The 18874-nt window shown below is 49.4% G+C and overlaps 1 protein-coding gene and 1 long non-coding RNA gene across 5 annotated transcripts in view; one reads left to right on the forward strand and one right to left on the reverse strand.

Annotated features, from left to right (window-relative positions):
• The first annotated feature begins 1089 nt into the window (after positions 1-1089).
• Positions 1090-6895, forward strand: LOC141572816 (uncharacterized). Its single transcript, XR_012498306.1, has 3 exons — positions 1090-1305; positions 1464-1580; positions 4118-6895. It is a non-coding gene; the product is annotated as an uncharacterized LOC141572816 (long non-coding RNA).
• Positions 6896-13269: 6374 nt separating this feature from the next.
• The window catches only part of SMARCA4 (SWI/SNF related BAF chromatin remodeling complex subunit ATPase 4), an 85331-nt gene continuing 79726 nt past the window's right edge, over positions 13270-18874 (reverse strand). For 3 of the 4 annotated variants that reach the window (XM_074338171.1, XM_074338173.1, XM_074338172.1), the window contains 5 exons: positions 16798-16906; positions 16353-16454; positions 15473-15605; positions 15126-15268; positions 13270-13776 (listed from right to left, as the gene is read on the reverse strand). In XM_074338171.1, coding sequence (XP_074194272.1) covers positions 13744-13776; positions 15126-15268; positions 15473-15605; positions 16353-16454; positions 16798-16906 — 520 coding nt within the window. In that variant the 3' untranslated portion in view covers positions 13270-13743. The remainder of the gene's footprint in view (positions 13777-15125; positions 15269-15472; positions 15606-16352; positions 16455-16797; positions 16907-18874) is intronic. The other variant, XM_074338174.1, reaches the window with a different exon arrangement.

Here is an 18874-nt window from a genome sequence, read left to right on the forward strand (position 1 = left end):
AAAAAAGAACACTCACCTTTTCACTTAAAGGAAGTACTTTAACGTATCTGAATTGCCAGCATCACTACTCTTGCACTTTGAGGACGTTATTAAGAAAAGTAAGGGTCACTTGAACACAAGCACTGTGATACCGTGACAGTCAATCTGAGAAACAATACACCTGCGAAGGGACTAACTGGCGGGGAGCATATACTGCACAGACACACTGGACAGAGGGGTGATTCACGTTCTGAGCTGGATGGAGCAGGTTGGTGCCAGATTTCATCACGCTACTCAGAACGGTGTACAATATAAAAGGTATAAATTGCTTATTTCTGGAATTTTTCATTTAATATTTTCAGTCCATAGTTGGCTGCTGGTAATTGAAACTGAGGAAAGCAAAACCACGGATAAGGGGGCACTACTGTATATAGGAAATCTCTGTAACTTTCCATACAATTTTGCTCTGAACCTAAAACTGGTCTAAAAATAAAGTCTATTAAAAAAAAAAAAAAAAAAAAAGGTTAAAAAGTCCAAAAGGTGAATATAGTGAAAAACCCCTTTGCTCTCCAACCATCATCACCCTCCCCTCTGACAAGTGGGTCAGCTCCAGTTTCAAGTGTATCCTTCTAGAAACATTTTAAGGATTTATAAGGAAGTAAGCATGTTGGAACCCCCTCCTTTTTTCTTCTATAAAAGTGTAGCACCCATTCAGCAACCCTGGCTTTCTCCTAAAGAATGTTCTGGAGGAGAAGGTGGGTTTCAAATCCGGCCAGCGATGGACAGGATTTTCGCAGACAGGAGAGATGCTGAGGTGAAGATGGAAGAGTTTAGCTGAAGGGCAGGGTGCGTGCTTCGTGGAATTGAAGGAGGTGCAAATAAAATTGGGGTGACACAGGAGGCCTTGGCATGCCTCTTGAATGCGGAAACTATTTTAGGGTTAGTGAGAATGCTTTGAGTTCATCAAGGCTGGGAGTGGCAGGATCGAAGTGGTAAATTGGGCAGATGGCCTAGTAATTAGGTCATGGGAAGAGGAAGGGAGAGTGACAGGAGGCCTGGGTGAGAGTTGAGGCGGGGCAGGGAGAACAGGAAAGAGGGGGAAGTTCACACCTCTTAAGTTTTACTTTATATTTAAGTCACGGGCTGGTTATTAATCCCCATGAACCCTGAAATGAAAAGCTTGGTCATGAATGGTCCTGGCTTTGTCATGGCTTATGGATTACATCCATGTGGAGTGCATTGCTTACAGCTGCTCCCAGGTGGAGAGTTTCCTGTATGGTTTTGAATTATCTGGAATGATCTGGAAGACCCCGGAAAGCTTCGGAGGTATGGGAAGTCTGACCAGAAGTGGGAAGAATCAGTGTTTCATTTCGATTAATGCACCTCTGTGACCTCGGACAAATCACTTCCCTTTTCTGGGTCTCTGTTTCTTCTTATTTATCCCTCATTCAACAAACTTTTCCTGAGTATCTACTCTGTTTCAGGAACGAACATTCTAGGTGCTGAGGACACAGCTGAAACTAGACAAGGATCCCACCGCACGTGGAGCTGATGTTCCAGTTGGGGAGAAAGGCAGGAGACACTTCAGCAAGAGGATTTTGGTAACCAAATTCATGGTAACATGAGGAAGAGAGATTGGTGTGGGAGGTGCCTATTTTTATTACTTTTTAATTGAGACATAACATACGTTCAATAAAGTGCACAAACCTCAGGTGTTCAGCTCCAGAGACTTGTTTTAAATAATTACAGCTGTGTAGCCACCACCTGGAGCAAGGTAGAGAATATTAGTATCGTCCCTCATGCCACTGGGCTGACCTTAGATGGCGGAAAGGAAAGGTGGGCTGTCTGAGGATGGAGACATTGAAGGTGAGACCTGGAGAACAAAATGGACCTGGCTGAGGGAAAAGCATCATGGGCCGAGGGAAGGGCAGGTGCAAGGCACCTGAGGGACTGAGGTTAACACATTGCAGCTTGTAGGGAGGCCACCGTGGCTGGATGGAGTGAGTGGGGGGAGGTGAGGGCAAGGTGTGACAGGGGCAGGTTGTGCACTGCCTTGTGGGTGGCAGGGAGGACACTTTTGCCCCAAGTAAGGTGGGAGCCATGGAGGGTTCTGAGCAGAGGAGGGATGGGACCTGAGTCCCTTTGTTCGCATTGGGGAGTTGTTCGCAGGGTGGGAGTTGGGAAGTCAGGGAGGAGGTGACTGTACTGGTCCAGGTGAGTGATGACAGACGGGGCTGGATCCAGGTGGGGCCATGAAGGTTAGCGATGGTCAGATTCTGTTTACATTTTGGCTGAGATGCCACAGGGGGTCCCAAAGGCCAAATCAGGTTTTCATTTGCCAGCAGTTTGTTGTTGGTCTGCAAAGTCCTGGCTACAAGGCTTCCTAGGCACAGATCCCCCTGGATGGCAGAACTGGGCGTGCATCTCCCCATGGTTGTTGGGAACAGACTTATGTATGTGAGTTTCCCTGGCTGCTGAAAAAAGAAGGTCGAGACACAGATGTAGGCAGGAGTGAAGGTGGGATGAAGGTCCTGACTCCAGTCAAGACTGTACGTCAGCTGTCTGGGTAGAAAGTGGTTACACCCTTGGGAAGCACATAGCCCTGAGTTCCAATCTGAGAAGGTGAGTGGGAAAGGGTGCTTTTCATTCCATATCCTCCTATGATGTTTGATGTCTCACAAGGATGTGACATTTTCATGTATAATTTATTACTTGTGTGATTAAGAAAAAAATGAAATAAACCAGCCACAAAAAGACAAGTGCTTGCACTTACAGGAGGTCCCTAGAGAAGTCAGACTCATAAAGACAGGAAGTAGGTGGTGGGGCCAGGGCCTGGGGGAGGGGAGTGAGTGAAGGGAAGATGAGAAAGTTCTGGAGACGGATGGTGGGGATGGCTGCGTAACAGTGTGAATGTGCTGAATGCCACTGATCTGGACGCTTAAAAGGGGCTAAAATGGTAGTTTTTATCATTATGTGTATTTTGCCACAATTAAAAATAGAAAAAGAAAGAAAAAGAAGAACATAAAGAAATAGAAAGAAAGGAAGGAAAGGGAGGAAAAGAGAAAGAAAGAAATGAAGGAAGGGAGGGAGGGAGGGAAAAAGGAAGGGAAGAAAGAAAAGAGGGAAAAAAACACCCTTCTGTCAAAGCTCCCGCAAGCCACATGTACGACCTTGGCTCTCAGCTTCCTACGTCAGCCATCAGCCATCGCAAGCAGAGGCCTCAGGGTCAAGGGCAGCGAAGCCTCCCAGAACTCTCTTTCAGGCCACCCTCACCCTGCTGCCAGGAACCCATGGGAATCCAGGGAGATAAACAAAGCCCATCAGAAATTTCTGAAAGGGACTTGCAGCCCTGTGCTGGCTCTTCTCATTCTGCACCTGAGGACGTCTGGGCCATTTGTTGTCCGCCTGGAATCCAGGGCTCTTTTCTCCGGGGTTGAATTGATGCAACTCTTGATCTTAGGTTAGGTAGAGACGTCACACCTGTCTGCAGGCTGCCGGCAGCTAGAGCGCTCTCCTTTTTCTCCCCAAATTTAAAGAATTAATTAATAATTATAAAATACACACAACATAAAATTTACCACCTTAACCATTTTAAGTGTCCAGGTCTGTGGTAATAAGCACATTCACACTGTTGTGTCACCATCCCCACCATCCATCTCCAGAACTTTCTCATTTTCCCTTCACTCACTCCCCTCCCCCAGGCCCTGGCTCCACCATCTGCTGCCTGTCTCTATGAATCTGACTCCTCTGGGGACCTCATATAAGGGGAATCACGGTATTTGTCCTTTTGTGTCTGGCTTATGGCTTATTTCACTTAGCTTAATATCCTCAAGATTCATCCATATTGTAACAGGTGTCAGAATTTTTTTTTTTTTTAAAGCTGAATAATATTGCACTGTATTGATACACCACGTTTTGTTTAGCCATTTATCTATCAGTGGACACTTGGGTTGAATAATGCTATCAACATGGGTGGGCAGACATCTCTGTGAGTCCGTTTCCAGTTCTTCTGGGTATACATTCAGAAGTGGGATTGCTGGATCATATGGTAATTCTATTTTTAATTGTTTGTGGAAACTTCACACTGTTTTCTGCAGCAGCTACACCATTTGACATTCCTTTTCTTTTTTATTTATAGAATCCCAGTTCTGTTTCAGCCTATAATGTACCCAGTTAAAAATACTTTCCCAGACTCCCTTGCCACAGCCGGTGGTCCTGAGACCCAGATCTAACCAATGAAGCAGGTGGAAATCTCTGCCCTGTTAAAAATACAATCCTTGACTGTTGGCTCTCGGCCCCTGGTATTCCTCTCCTCTGGCCTGGATGTTACATTGGTGCCTGGAAGTGAAGCTGCTGTCTCAACCGCATGGAGGTGAAAGTCATACTCTGAGAATACTAAGAGCACACAGAGCCGGGACTGCCTGCCATGTTATTTGCAAATAATAATAAGTCCCAAGTTATTTAAGTCAGCTGTTCTATTACATGCAGCTGAACGCAATCCTAACTGATCTGAAAGGTTTGAGGTAACTGCGCTTCAGGGATCTTTGGAAACAGTGTTTTAACTTTGCCTTGATTTTTATCCGTAAAGAACCATGGTGAGCACATACCTCTGAGACTTCCTGTGTGACCTTGGGCAAATACTTGACTCTTCTGTGCTTTTATTTCCTCCTTCATTAAATGGGGATGAGGATCACCCTCACTTGTTAGGACTAACATTTGGGTCAAATGTGTTAATGGTATTAGCTGGTCTTATTATTATTAAATATATATATATTTTATTTTTTTTATTGGGGAATGTTGGGGAACAGTGTGTTTCTCCAAGACCCATCAGCTCCAAGTGGTTGTCTTTCAATCTAGTTGCAGGGGGCGCAGCCCACCATCCCATATGGGAATTGAACTGGCAACCCTGTTGTTCAGAGCTCGCGCTCTAACTGACTGAGCCATCGGGCAGCCCCTAGCTGGTCTTACTATTATTGTCGTTGTGGAGATTCCAGACGCCTCATCCTGGCATTGAGATCTCATCTCTCAGCCTGAACACTAGGCACTGCACACTCTGACTTTGTTCATGCTGTTTCTTCTCTCAGAATGTTTTTCTTTCTACGCCTCTCATCTAACCTTAGTGGGCATATTGGGATTTTCCCTGCCCAGCAGCCATTCTCCCTACTTCTCGTAACAGGGGAAGGAGAGACTACCTCTCCCTGATTCTCAGTTCATATATTTTGGGGAAGGAATAGCCAGTCTCTGCTTCCAATCTCAAGGGACTGGCCACATGACCCCGGCCTGACAAAATAAAAAAATCACTCCCAACCTTAGAGATTGATTTATGGATGGGCATGTGACTCAAGCCAGCCAATGAGAGGATTAGGAAACAGGAGCTGTCTTTCTGTTGGAATAGCTGGGTTAGGGAGGATGGAGCAATGGGGAAGGCATCCCATTTGCCACCACTAGCGGAGGGCCTGCCAAGAGGGAAGCCCCCAGAGAGGCAGGAACAAAGACAAGGCAGGGAGTCCTGACCTCATGGCTAGATCTGAGCACCTAGATACAGCCATGCCTGAAAGGCACCCCCTGGATTTTTCAGTTACGTGTGCCAGTATATTTCCTTTTTTGCATAAGCCAGTTTGGGTTGAATTTCTGCCAGACATGACAAACTAACTCTTATCCTCTAAGGCTCAGCTCAAGTATCACCTCCTCCCCCACACCCCACCAGCCTCCTCTCCATGACTGGTGGCCCGAGTGTCCCTCCAGTGCTCTGCCACGATCACCCTGTACATCCACATGGTCACTAGAATGGGAACTGCTTGAGGGTGGGGACTTCATTCTTGTTCATGACAGCGCCCCCAACCCCCAGATGGAGCTCGATACACAATGAATGAATGAATGATAAATGCAATACTTCCTTGAGAAGCCTTTTTAGACAGTGGGGGTTTCCATAAAGTCACCTCAAGAATCACCTAAAGAATGAAAATTGATGTTTTTATTCATTTAAAACCCCCTGAAACCAAATGAAATCTTTTGTGCAATGTGAATTTTTTATGGAGAGAGGGGTCCTAGTTTTCATCAGATTGCCAAAGAATAAGTTTTACAACCTCTGCCTTACGGAAAAAGTCCCTCTAGGAGATGGAGGTCAGGAAGTTAATTCAGTCTGAGTTTAATTGTGTCCCTCTTACGTAAAACAGCCAGAGTTTGAACATCTTTTTCCCTTGGGTAAACTGGTTTTAGTGTCCTTAAAATATTAAATGTCTGTCTTCCTAAGGAGAATGAGAAAAATCGTTCATCCCCTACTTTAATAGATGGAGAAACTGAGACACGGGGAAGGGAAGGGGTTTGCCCAAGGTCACAGAGCAGGTTGGTAGCAGAGCTGGTCTCCCCCTCTTTGAGCTATGCCCCCTTTATTTTGTTCAGGATCTGAACCTCTTTACTGTTGTTTGGGGATCTGCCAGCTGCCTGCCACTTTAGACTTTCCAAAGGCCAGATATTTGCTTTCCCAGCATCCACTGCACAAGAACATGAGCATGTGACCTGGATTCAGCCAATTATATCCTCACACCCAAGACTGACTCCAGAGCCAGACTGCAGATCTGGCACCCATTGTCCTTTTGATTCTGAAACCACCCAATCCGTTTTGTGACATCTGCAAACAAGAATCTGCTTGATAAAATGTCTATTAGATTAAAACCGAACTGAAGTAACCCATGTCTGGGGCTAAAAAAACCACTCATGTCACTTCAAATGTCAAATTCTTGGTCTCATGATCTCCTACTTAGAACATTCCTCTGAGGTTGATCTGAATTCCATTTATTTTCATTGTTATCTTTGTTTAATTATAGCACGTACTTAAATGTAAAAACCTTAGAAAGTAGAAAACTTAGAAGCTTCTCAGAAGAAACCAATAGACAGACACCCACAATGAATTCAAGGTGATTGCTGTTTGTATTTCTTTCTTTCTTTCTTTTTTTTTAAAGATTTTATTGGGGAAGGGGAACAGGACTTTATTGGGGAACAGTGTGTACTTCCAGGCCTTTTTTTTTTTCCCAAGTTAAGTTGTTGTCCTTTCTATCTTAGTTGTGGAGGGTGCTGTTCAGTTTCAAGTTGTCCTTTCAGTCTTAGTTGTGGAGGGCGCAGCTCAGCTCCAGGTTGTTGCCGTTGCTAGTTGCAGGGGGCGCTGCCCACCATCCCTTGCGGGAGTCGAACCGGCAACCTATGGTTGAGAGGACGCGCTCCAACCAACTGAGCGATCCGGGAGTTCAGCGGCAGCTCAGCTCAAGGTGCCGTGTTCAATCTTAGTTGCAGGGGGCAGAGTCCACCATCCCTTGTGGGACTTGAGGAATTGAACTGGCAACCTTGTGGTTGAGAGCCCACTGGCCCATGTGGGAATCGAATCGGCAGCCTTCGGAGTTAGGATCATGGAGCTCTAACCGCCTGAGACACTGGGCGGGCCCCTGTATTTCTTCTAGTCTTCTCTCTCTCTCTCGATATATATGTATATATTTTTAAGTATATTTTAAAAAATATATAGCTATGTAGATTTTTATGAAATGGGATTATTCTCTATGCACAATGTGGTAGTCACTAAGCTTGTTCTTCTAGATCCAAAAAGGACTGCTCTTTTTTTGTTCCCAAGTGAAGTTAGTGTGGCCTTATTGATTGAGCCAGAGAGTTTTTCCTAGCTTGGCAACCCGTGGAGGCACATGTCAAGACAGAGCCTCCATATTCCTGGGTCTCTGAGTGACTACACAACACAAACTCGTGTGTGAAGAAAAAAAAATTGCCTTTTGCTGATGTAAACCAGTTAGATGATGGGGATGTTTGTTACAGCAGCATATAACCAGCCTGTCCTGACTGGTAACATGTTTTCTTACTCTTATTTTAAAATAACTATAGACTCACAAGAAGTTGCACAAATAGTAGAGAGAGGCCCCGCATAGCCCCTTCCCCTAAAATCCCTCAGGGTAGATAAGATCTTACCTCACTGTAGTACTTTATTAAACTCAGGAGATTGACATTAGTATAAAACAATTAACAAGACTATAGACTTGACTTAGGTTTTATGACCGATACCATATTGTGGCCCGTTCCCCCCCTTTCTGTCATGAACCCTTCCTCATGCCCGTGATATGAAATTTAATGGCTGTTCAGTATCTTCTGGATGCACCTTGGCAGGCATTGCCACTCCATTCCTGTTGAGCACTTTCCCATCAAAAACATGGAAATGATACCTGTTCATATATTTTTGTATCGCAAATGATTTCTTTAAGAGAAATTCCTGAGAAAAGGGTATATTTTTAACTCATCTTGTCAAATTGCTTTTTAGAAAGCCACATTCGGGTGCAGTTGTGGATATGAGGGCCTGCCTTCCACCACCTTGCCAACACTGCATGTTATCATTTCACAAATCTTTACCAATTTGCTAAGCCGAATAATAATAATAATAATAATAGTAATAAATTTTATCATTGTTTTAATTTGCATTTACTTGGTAGTTAATAGGATAAAATCCTGTTTCACGCACTTGTATTTCTTCTTTGTGGTTCCTCTGTGGAGTAAATAGGAAGAACTTCACGGTTGTTAGTTCCTCAAAGTGTGTGTTTAGTCAGCAAACAAGCTAGCATTTATTTTTCAGTTTCCACCAATTCATATTTACCACAGCCTTCTCGTTTGTTACTTATGAACAAGCCTTCATGGGTGTCATGGAGTGTACTTTGAAAACACCTTTTTAGGATTCTCTTAGGGAGGGCCTACATACTTCCTCCCCCAGATTGTCAACAAAGGCAAGAAGGGGCGGAAAGAGACATTTGAGATGAGGCTCATGCACGTGCAAGTGCTCAGAAGTCTGCGGTACAAAATTTCAGTGCGGCTGAGGTTAGACTATGGCTGGAGAGATGCCAGGTTCAGATGATCAGGGCCCATGTGCACTCAGGAATGGCAATAGTTTAGAAGCCTCTGGCTACGTGGGAAGAGCAGCCGGCAGGGAGTGAGGATGGCAGCCAGGGAACCAGGGGGGAGCTGACCACACGGGTCAAGACCAGTGATGGTGAAGGTGGTGGACCAGGTGGGGGAGGAGAGGTGGATAGACTGAGAGTTACTGAGAAAGGGCTGAGCTGGGGGACTGACTGGATGACGGAGCCTGAAGGAAAGGAATGACCACTGACTTGGATGGCTGGGGCCTTTGGGGCCACCTGTGAGGTGGCGATACAGGAGCAGAATCAGATGTGAGAGGAACGTGATGAATTGGGCTCTGGCCACCTCGTAAGTATTAATTCTCCGGAAGATACAAATGGCCTTATGGCAGTAGAAATCTTTGAGACCATGACATAAACTTAAAACCCAACTATTCTGTTGAATTAAACATTGATGAGGAATCTAGAAATGGTTCTTAAATTGTATGAACACGTGTCCAGAACCTCATCAACTTGGAGAAGCTCCCAGTTCCATCCTCTTACCCCTTGGCCCCAGGGGTACCAGCAGTGTGGGATGTGGTGTGTCTGGGATGTATCCTGATAGACCTTTCTCTAAATGTGGCAGTGACATGACCCAGAGCAAATATCTGGGATCCTGGGTGTGCACTAAAGATGGCATCTTGCTGGTCATTTCATTGTGCCACTTGCTTTTCTATCCTTAATAATGCTCTATAGATCTTTCCATGTTAATTTAATTAGACTGGTGTCATTGGAAAAGTTGTTTTAGGATGTTCTAGTTACTGTCGCTGCACAAGAAATCACCCATCAGCCTAGTGGCTTAAAACAACAGTTTAGTCTTTCTCATGGTTTCCACGTGTTGGGAATGTGGGAAGGGCTCAACTAGGCTGGTGCCCACAGCTCGGGGAAGAGCTGGAGCAGCTGGAGATTGGCCAGCTCTCTCTCTCATGTGGTCTGGGTGGTCTCAGCATAGGCTTGTTTGGGCTTCCTCACAACATGGAAGTCTCCAGGCAGTTGGGCTGTTTCATGGCAGCTGGTGGCTTCAGGTGTTGTATTCCAACAAGCAAAGGTAGAAGCTGTGGTGCCTTGTCTCCCTCTCAGCAGTCATGGTATCATTTCCACTGCTCTCCATGGGTTACCAGTGAGTCCCAAGCTAAACTCAAGAGAATTAGTCTATGTCTTGATGGGGGGATGGGGGATATTCTTGTGGCATTTTGTCACATGTGAGGTCCCATACTCTACCTGATTGCCCCCCTCCCAGTCTCAGTTGTCACGGCACTCCATGGCCCCCATCTTGCCCTGACATCTGACATTCCAGCCTTAAGCCATTCCATGGACATCCCCACCCATGACTTACTGAGGCCTCCTCTGTCCCCAGCCTGCACCCCATTGCTCAACCCACCACCCTTTCCATGGGGCTATTTCACTCTGCCAGACCCAGGCAAGACTTTTCTCCCTGAGGGCTCTTGTGCCTCCCAAACCTGGGCTCAAATCTGTGTGGCCTCGGGCAAGTCTCTCAACCTCTCTGAGCCCTCCTGCAATCTGCAAAATGGGAATAAAGTCTCCTCACCCCTCAGGGTTGTTGGAATAAATGGGGAAGGCAGGCACTGGCCAGCAGGGCAGAGATGGAGGGGAAGGGCTGTCCAGATAGATGGGTGCAGGGAGGGGAGGCAGCAAGCAGCTGTCACCAGGAGTGGCAGTTCAGGCTGGTGGAGGTCCTGGGTTTGTGGCCAGTGTCCACATGAGGGCCAAGCTGGTTCCAGGACCTCAGGTCAAGGGTGACGTGGGAGAGGCAGGCCCGCAGCTTTGACCTCTCATCCCCACCACAGTCCACGTGGCCCTGGGTGACCATGACACTTGGCTTTGCACATGTGGATGCTCAGCCAAACTAACTCCTGTCAATTCCCTTCCTTTTCCCTTCAAAAAAATTATTTTCCTTTAGTCACCATACAAAATACAGAAATGCCTCAAGAAGGAAGTAGAAACCTTCCTGAGCATCTTTTGGTTTATCTCCCACTGGGCTGAGAAGTGCAGAGAGCTGGCCAAGGTCACACAGCCTGGAAGTGGCAGGCCCAGGATTCAAACCCATGACCACCTGGAGTGGAAGTTGAGCACCGCTTGAGAACCACCGGTTCCAGGACTGGGTGCAGCCTTGGGCAAATGCTTCCCTCCTCTGTGCTGGCTTCTCATCTGAAAACGGGGTAACCACCAGTGGGTAGTGAGCTCACACCTCATTTCCTGTGTTTTCAGGCTTCATGAACCTCCTTCTCAATGTGGCCCCCAATGCCTGGCCCCTCAGCGACTGAACCCACATTAGCTGGGCACACAGGCAACAGTGGAAAGGTGGCATTTCTCAGCTTCCCGAGAAGGGTGTGATACAGCTAGATGTAACCATTTGACTACTATGCCAAGGGGCATGTAAGAGTGATGTGTCAGTTTCCAGAGAGGGTCTCTAAAGGGGGGGAGTAGAGTGGGCCCTTCTCCTCCCCAATTGCCTCCTTGTTGACAGCTGGAACGTGGAATGGATAGATGGAGCATCAGCAGCCATCTTGGGCCATGAGGCAACTTTGAACATAAGGGTGGTACATAGTGAAGCAACAAAACAGGAGTTTTTCTCCGACACTGTTAGGCACCAACTGTACACCCTGACATGAGAGATATAAAGTCACATCTAAAGTCAATTTTACTTTGGATTTTGCTCCCATTCACCAACAAACTGTATCATCATACTTTTCTCATCTTCAAGTTCTGAGTGTACTTTTTTCCCTTCTCAAAGGACCCATTTTTCAATTGACCTCATTTCGAATACCATGAAATCAAGGGTTTGGTGAACTGACTTTCTGTAAATATTAAAGTAAATGCAAATCTATTAAAATAAAGTCCAAGCTATTCAAAGAAAAAAGTGTGGATTTCCAAAATGATCGAGTGAGGATCCTGGAAAATCTGTTTCCTAACAGCAACAATAAAACTAGACAGAGTTGTCAAAAACAACCATTTCAGGATTTATCAATGACATCTGACAAACTAAGAAGTGTTGACTCAAGAAAACTGCCTGAATGGCGAGCAGTGGGAGACTGGTGTTTTTTTGCCTGGGGTTGCCCCCAGCCTGGGACTCCCGGTTCCTGCCTGCAGACCGTAAATATCACTGCTGGGGCAGTGGTGCTGATTTGATCTGGAGCTGAGTGGCAAACCCTCAGGCCTTTGGGCACAATGGAAACAGCAGGGCTCTCACAGTAGAATGAACGGGCCAGGCCACGGTCTCCTAACTGGCCCGCAGTTGCCAGGAGGTCCAGGAACCAGACAGCCTCAATTGGGCCCATGCATTCCGAGGGTCTGCGCACATGCTCAGGAGAGCCGGAGAGGGCCCCGCAATCCACAAATTTAAACCTGCTCAACGGGAGGCCATGTGCATGACAGAAAATTCAAGAGGCAGAGGGCAAAGGCAGGTCTCACCTGCAAAATGCCTGAGCCGAGGCCACCGGTATGTTCCAGCACCACCTCTGAGCCATCACTGGCCGACCCGGGGTGACTTCTAGAGGAAGCCAGATTGAAAATAAGAATTAAAACAAAACCCCCAAACTGAATAGAGTCACCAGTGGCTGCACACTGCGGGGGAGACAGATCCTACAGTCAGTTCAGCAATGACTAAAGAAACACAAAACACCACAACTCCCTGTGGGAGGAATCAGAATTCAGACTTGTTACAACCGATTATTTTTAAAATGTCCACTTTTGAACAAAAACATTTCAAGACATGCGAAGAAATAGGAAGCCGTGACCTACACTAGGGCAAAAAGCAGTCAATAGAACCTTTCTCTGAGGGGGTCCAGATGTTGGACTTGAAATCAACCATTATAAATATGTTCAAAGAACTAAAGGACACCATGTTTGAAGAATTAAAGGCAAGTATGACAACAGTGACTCAGGAACACAAGGTCTTAATGAAGAGACGAAAATCAGAGACAACCCAAAGGAGTTCTGGACTTGGAAGCCCTCCCTGCTCACTGGGCTCCCAGGTGCCCCGGGTTTCGTCATCACGACACTGCTCGCCATGGCACCTGCCTGTTCGTGTGACACCGCCCTGATCCCGCCTGGGCTGCAGGTAGGGAAGGGACCCAGCTGCTGTGTGTGGCAGGGCGGCTTGCATAGGTCATGGGGAATGACAGTGACCCCCGTAGGGTCAGGCACCTGAACTTGCTGTCAGACAGTCTGAGGCCTGGGTAAGTCCTTTCCCTTTGCCTCAGTATCCTCCCCTGGGAGAGGTCCCCTGGGATCTGGTGACAGGACAGGAGGCTCCATACAGGCTGCCAGGGCCTTGCACCGCCAATGCGCCAGGACCCGGGACGAGTCCACCAGAAGAAGGCACGGTTGTGAGTTTTGTTGTCGGTTTAATTTATTACTGTTTGACATCCAGTGACACTGACATACCCTCGCTGGGCCTGCGGAAGCCGGGCCCGGCGAGCGTGACCTGTCCAATAAAATACAGTACAAGGAGTGGACGGCTACACACATGCATCCACGGCTTAAACTACAGTGATTCCAAACTGCGGTCGCAACAGTACTGTCAGGAAAGGAAAAGAAAAACAGATGTCGTGTGTTCCCCAATTCTCAACTTTGTTTTTTGTCATTTTAAAACAGTTAATGCTGTTACAAATGCTACTGATGCCAGGGCAGGGCCAGACACAAACAGTCCTACATCTTCTCTGCTGTATAAATATGGAAGATTTTAGTTTATACAGTTCTCCTCCACGTCTGAAACTACATCTGCTGCTACCCATTACTGCTAAGGGCTACACCGTCTCGGCTCTGGAACGAGGGGCTCGGGGTCGAGACTCTGGAATGTCGGGACTCAGTCTTCCTCACTGCCACTTCCTGAGCGGTCCTGTGGGGGGACAGGAGGAGAGAGCATGAGTGGGTACCCTCGAGGGATCCCTGAAACGGAAACACCAATGTGGGCAACAGAGCCACTCCTCCTGGGGCTGTGTGAGCAGCATAGGTGCCGTGAGGCTCGAGGTGCAGTGGCCTCTGGCCTCAGCCCTTCTGCCACGACCATACCCCGACGTCACTTTTCTCCTGAGGCCGGGCCCCCTGTGCCCACACTGACTCTTCCTCAGGAGCTGGGAGTCTCACTGCTGTCTGCCCTCTCTGTGGCTGTTCCTGACCACGTAGGCTCTTGGCTTGCCCTGTTAAACATTTTAAGCAGCTTGGGAAAGGTCACAAAACGGCCTGCAGGGTCCGCACGGGGCACATGGGGCACCGTTATAGCCCAGCCGTCTTCTCCAGAAACACGGGCCACCTTTCCCCATCAGGATGTCACTGACACCCTCAGAAAGTCATGTGTGTTTTTGGTCAGATCTATGCCAAGGGACTTGGTTTTGCTGTTCTCGCAAATGTCTATAGAAGACCAGCAACACGGAAAAGGCGCTTACTGAGCTTGGCCAGGAGCCTGGCCCCATAATCCACTCCACCACCCTGCTCAGTACAAGTGGAAACTGAGGCTTCGAAGTGAAGTGAACTGCCCCGGACCCACGGCAGGGAAGGGTCAGGGGGCAAAGCTTACTTAAACCCAGCAAGTGGGTCTGCCCCCCACACCCCCGAAACTGTCCATTGCGGGCTCATGTAGCTTCCCCCATTTGTGGGGACTGCAGCTCGTGTGAGGGGACACACGTCACCACGGCACCATTCAGCCCCACTCTGTGTTTGTTCCGCATTGTTTTTATAACTGCGGAGCCAGGGGTTCTTGTTTTTTTAACCCACTAACACTGTTTGGAAATCCTCCTAGGCAGGAGCAGAGGGGCCTGGGGTGTGTCATGTGGGAGGAGGACATCATGACAGCCGTGACTGGATGGCACTGTGTGTGCTTGGGGAGGACATATGCCGAGGGGGCAGGGACTGTGTGGGGGCATCTTCAATCCCAGTGTCTCCTGCCACCACCCCGCCCCCCAACCCAGGGCTGCGGTAGGACAGGTGGCGTCCTGGGCAGGCAGCTCTGCAGCTGCTGCAGCGGGAAAAGGAGGCCCACCCCATCTCCCAGGTGCCCAGTGGTGCTAAGTGTCACATGGAATTGGGCTTGAGTTACATGCCAGGGAACGCTGAGCCTCAGTTTCCCCATCTGTGGAGTGGGGGTGTTAGAGCATCTACCCCCACAGGGACCGTGGGGTAAGGGCCCAGGACCTGGCATGGGGATGGACCTCCAATGACAGGCTGCTGCCCAGGGCCCTGTGGCCTCACCTCCTCCTGCTCCTCCTCACTGTCGTCGTCGCTCACCACAGGCTTGGCCCGCGACCCGCGGCTTGGCCGCCGCCGGCCCCCTTTCAGCCGATCCTGTGCCTTCTCCTTCCGGCCCAGCTTGATCTTCACTTTGACTGAGCGGGCTGGGGTGGCGACCAGAAAGAGGGGAAAAAGAGATGAGCTCAGGAGAGCACGGCACCTCCTGGGTTGGGGGCATCTGGGAGCTGGGTGGGCTGTGAACAGGCGGCGCCGCAAGGCCTCTCTGGTTCCCATAGGTGAGTGTGAACCCCAAGATGCCGACTGGCTCCGGAAGCCCCATCCACCCACCCAGGCACCCCAGGACTCACACTCGGACTCCGAGCCTTCCTCCTCGCCCTCGTCTTCCTCCTCGCTTTCCTCGCCCTCACTGTCATCCTCTTTCTCTATTTTCTGCCGCACACTGGTGAAAACGGACTGGAGGACAATGGAGTCTTCGTAGATCTGGTGGAGACACAGGCTCGAGTGGGCTGGGGCCCGACGGGGGCTGCCTGCCCATGCCACCCCACCTGAGCCACAGTTCTGGCCAGGACAGCCCACGTGGGGACAGGGGTAGCTCAATAATCCTTTCCCTATCGGTGTCTGAGAGCGTGTCAGGATTATGAAATCATCCTGGACAAAAGGTCAGGCGTGTTAGTTTAGAAACAGCCGCAGGTTCCTTCCTCCCCCAGAATCACAGTGAGCATCCACTTTTAAAGGATCTGAGGTCTAAAGCAACTAGAAACGCACACCCCATTTAAGCCAGCATTGCCCCCAACCTTCTGATGTAAAATCTCTTTTCCAGGAGGCACCTGTTCCAAACACTCTTGGGAAAACTTTGCTACGTTTAGGCTGTGTGAGTGTGAGTGTGTGTGTTGTTCATCTCATCATAGAAAAAGACACATCCACAGGATTTCCAAGCAGTCCCCTAGTGAATTCAAAATTAAATTCCAAGATATACACAGACCCCTCCCAGGGCCCTCCTCGATGGATGGGACTGAGTCTATTATCTGTATTTCACTTATCATTTGTTTTTCTGCCTTTTCAGTAACGAACACATATTGCTTTTGTAATTTGTAAAATATTCCAAGTTGCTGGGAATTATTTTTAAACCAATCAATTCAAAAGGGAGCAAGGGGCATGTTGGCCTGAGGCGGAGCTGTGAAGGTGGCAAAGGCCTGGAGTGGGTGCCTCCTCCCCCCGCGTCCTCACCAGGGAGCCCTCCAGGTTGAAGGTCTGCGCGTTCTGACACAGCAGCATGACGTCCTTCTCCAGGTCGTTGAGGCTACGGTACTTGTGGTTGCGGATGCGCTCCTGCAGGTGGGGGGCGGGAGAAGCAGCCTTACCTGGGGACCCTGCCTCCTGCCTGGGGACTCAGGCGGGGACTCCCTCTCCTAACAAGGTCACAGCCCAGGCTCCAGGCTCCTCTGTAGATGCAGAAGTCCAGACCCACTGAACACAAGGGCCACATGCACGACTGGAGGCCTGAGCTGCGGGTAACCCTGAAGGAGCCCTGAGCGCTGGCTGCCTGCTGACACAGCCCCAGGACCTTCAAGGCCACGAGGAACCCCAAGAGCCAATGGTGGGATCCCCGGCCAGGGGGCCCAAGGTCCTGGGTCAGATTCCCCTAAACGCCCACCCCGCACTTGGTCGTTACCTTAATCTTCTTGAAGTCCACAGGCTTGCGGATGAGCTCGTAGTACTCGGGCAGCTCCTTGCGAGAGGGCAGCTGGATGAACACCTCACTGAGCTGACGTCCACTACTACTGCAAGGGGACACAGTGGGCGTCACTCACAGGCCCTGCCCACTGGGGCAGCCCCCACCTGTCATTGTTTGTGGACAGAGAGGGTGAGAAAATCAAAGGCAACTTGGAAGTTCTTTCCTGTACACGTGTTGCCTTGGGAGTTCTGGAACATTCCCGAGAGGCAACCAGGCAGAGGCCTTGGCACTTGAAGATCACAATCATGCACGATGCAAAAATCACTTTGCTCACGTTGGGAGCATTAAGTGCCAGCATTTTCAGAGATGGATTTTGCAAGCACGTTGTGTGACCCCCACGAGCATGTTGTGTGTCTCTTGCGGGCAGCACTTAAGAGCAATGAACTTCAGAGCATTTTGCAAAAACCCGAGGAGGGAAGATGCCGCCCACCAAGACGTTAATGGAAGACAAAAGGCTGTTTCTAGTCCTTTCCCCTGAGAAAGCACTTGTTTTCCACAAGGGATCAGAGAAAAGACGTGCCACTTGTGGCCCTGAGAGGCAACGGGCCTCATGCACCGTCTCTTGGGTCTCACTTTTGGAAGAATCCATGCACTGAGCCAGGTCATGCCACACCTGAGCCTGGCTGTGTTGGAGACAGAACTCAGAGGCAACACCACTCCTGGGGTCTGCCTGAGGAGGGAGCGAGCAGGTGCATCAAGGACTGAAAGACCAGGATAGAAAACAAGCTCACTAGTGCGATTTCTCTTTGTTCCCACAGCCTTGCCTGACCCGCCCCAGGGGTCCTGCTGGGACTCCTGAGACAGGCAGCAGAAGCCCAGGGCTACGGCCCAGGGAGCTGGTGAGTTGGTGCCGATCCTGTTCTACAGGTGCCGTTTCCTCACCCAGGCACCCACACACTCTGGCGGTGGTTTCATCCACGTCCCACAGCCAAGGTGTCTGCCCTGCTGCCCATGGCGCCTTCTGCTGCTTCACCATTTGGGCTTTGCAGTCACTTCTCAGAGACCGTCGATCTGGGCCCAGCGCTGCCAGCGGGCTGTTTAAGCTTGTTTTGCTCCACTTCTCATACTTTCTTTTCAAGATTATTCTCAAAGGACAGAGCAGCCCGCCCACTCCATCCTGCTGCTGCCCATCCTGACTGCACCCCATTCCTGTTTCTGTCGACTATTGTGGAAGACAGTAGGGACAGTACAATTGCTTTTTGGGTTTTGTCCCTGGGTACTCCAATTTCACAATGCCTTTAAGGAGCAGCTTGGCCAGGACTGCCCCCCTGAGGCTGTTCCCAGCTGGATTGCGGGCAGCCCATTGCTCACTTGGGGTTTCTGTGCATCACGAGGCCTCTGGCCCAGCAGCCGGGCTGGAACCTGGTCCCTGCACCTTACTTGCCTTGCACAAGTGCCATCACTCAGTCCTTGCTCTGGGCCAAGCGCACCTTAACACTGGTTCCCACCAAGCTCTGTTATTGTAATTGTTGCAATGAGGAACCTGAGGCAAAAGTTCAGCCGGCCCTGGCTGGGCACAGCCCACCTTGGGCCTTGCCTTCCAAACCTTCCTTCCTAGTGTTACGTGATGACGCCAGCAAGTGGCAGCTTCCCTTCCAGGTGGCGTTTTCAGCCACATCCTGCCCTGTGCAGGGTCCAGCTGTCACAGATAAGGGAGGACGTGCGACCTCTAGGCCACCTTCCCAGTCAGCGAGCCCCTCCCGGGAGGCACAGGTTTCTTTTCTCTCATGAATGGGTTGTGGGTAAAGTTTGGCCACAGGCAACCGGAATTTATGTCAACTCCAAAAATGAGAACAGGTAACAAAACACGCCGGCTGCTCCACCACGGATAAACAGACCGGGGAGAAGGGAAAAGAGGTCAGCCCAGCTCCGCTCTGGGAAACTTTGGTCGTAAAGCTCAGGCAGAGCCTGGATCGGAACCCGGCCCACAACTCAGCTACACACATCTGGCTCTCCCCGTGGAACCCTCTAAGCAAAGAGCCCTCCATTTTACACTCTGACCCAGGACTCCTGT

This window comes from Rhinolophus sinicus, linkage group LG07 (assembly GCF_036562045.2).
Source record: "Rhinolophus sinicus isolate RSC01 linkage group LG07, ASM3656204v1, whole genome shotgun sequence".
Classification (NCBI taxonomy): domain Eukaryota; kingdom Metazoa; phylum Chordata; class Mammalia; order Chiroptera; family Rhinolophidae; genus Rhinolophus; species Rhinolophus sinicus.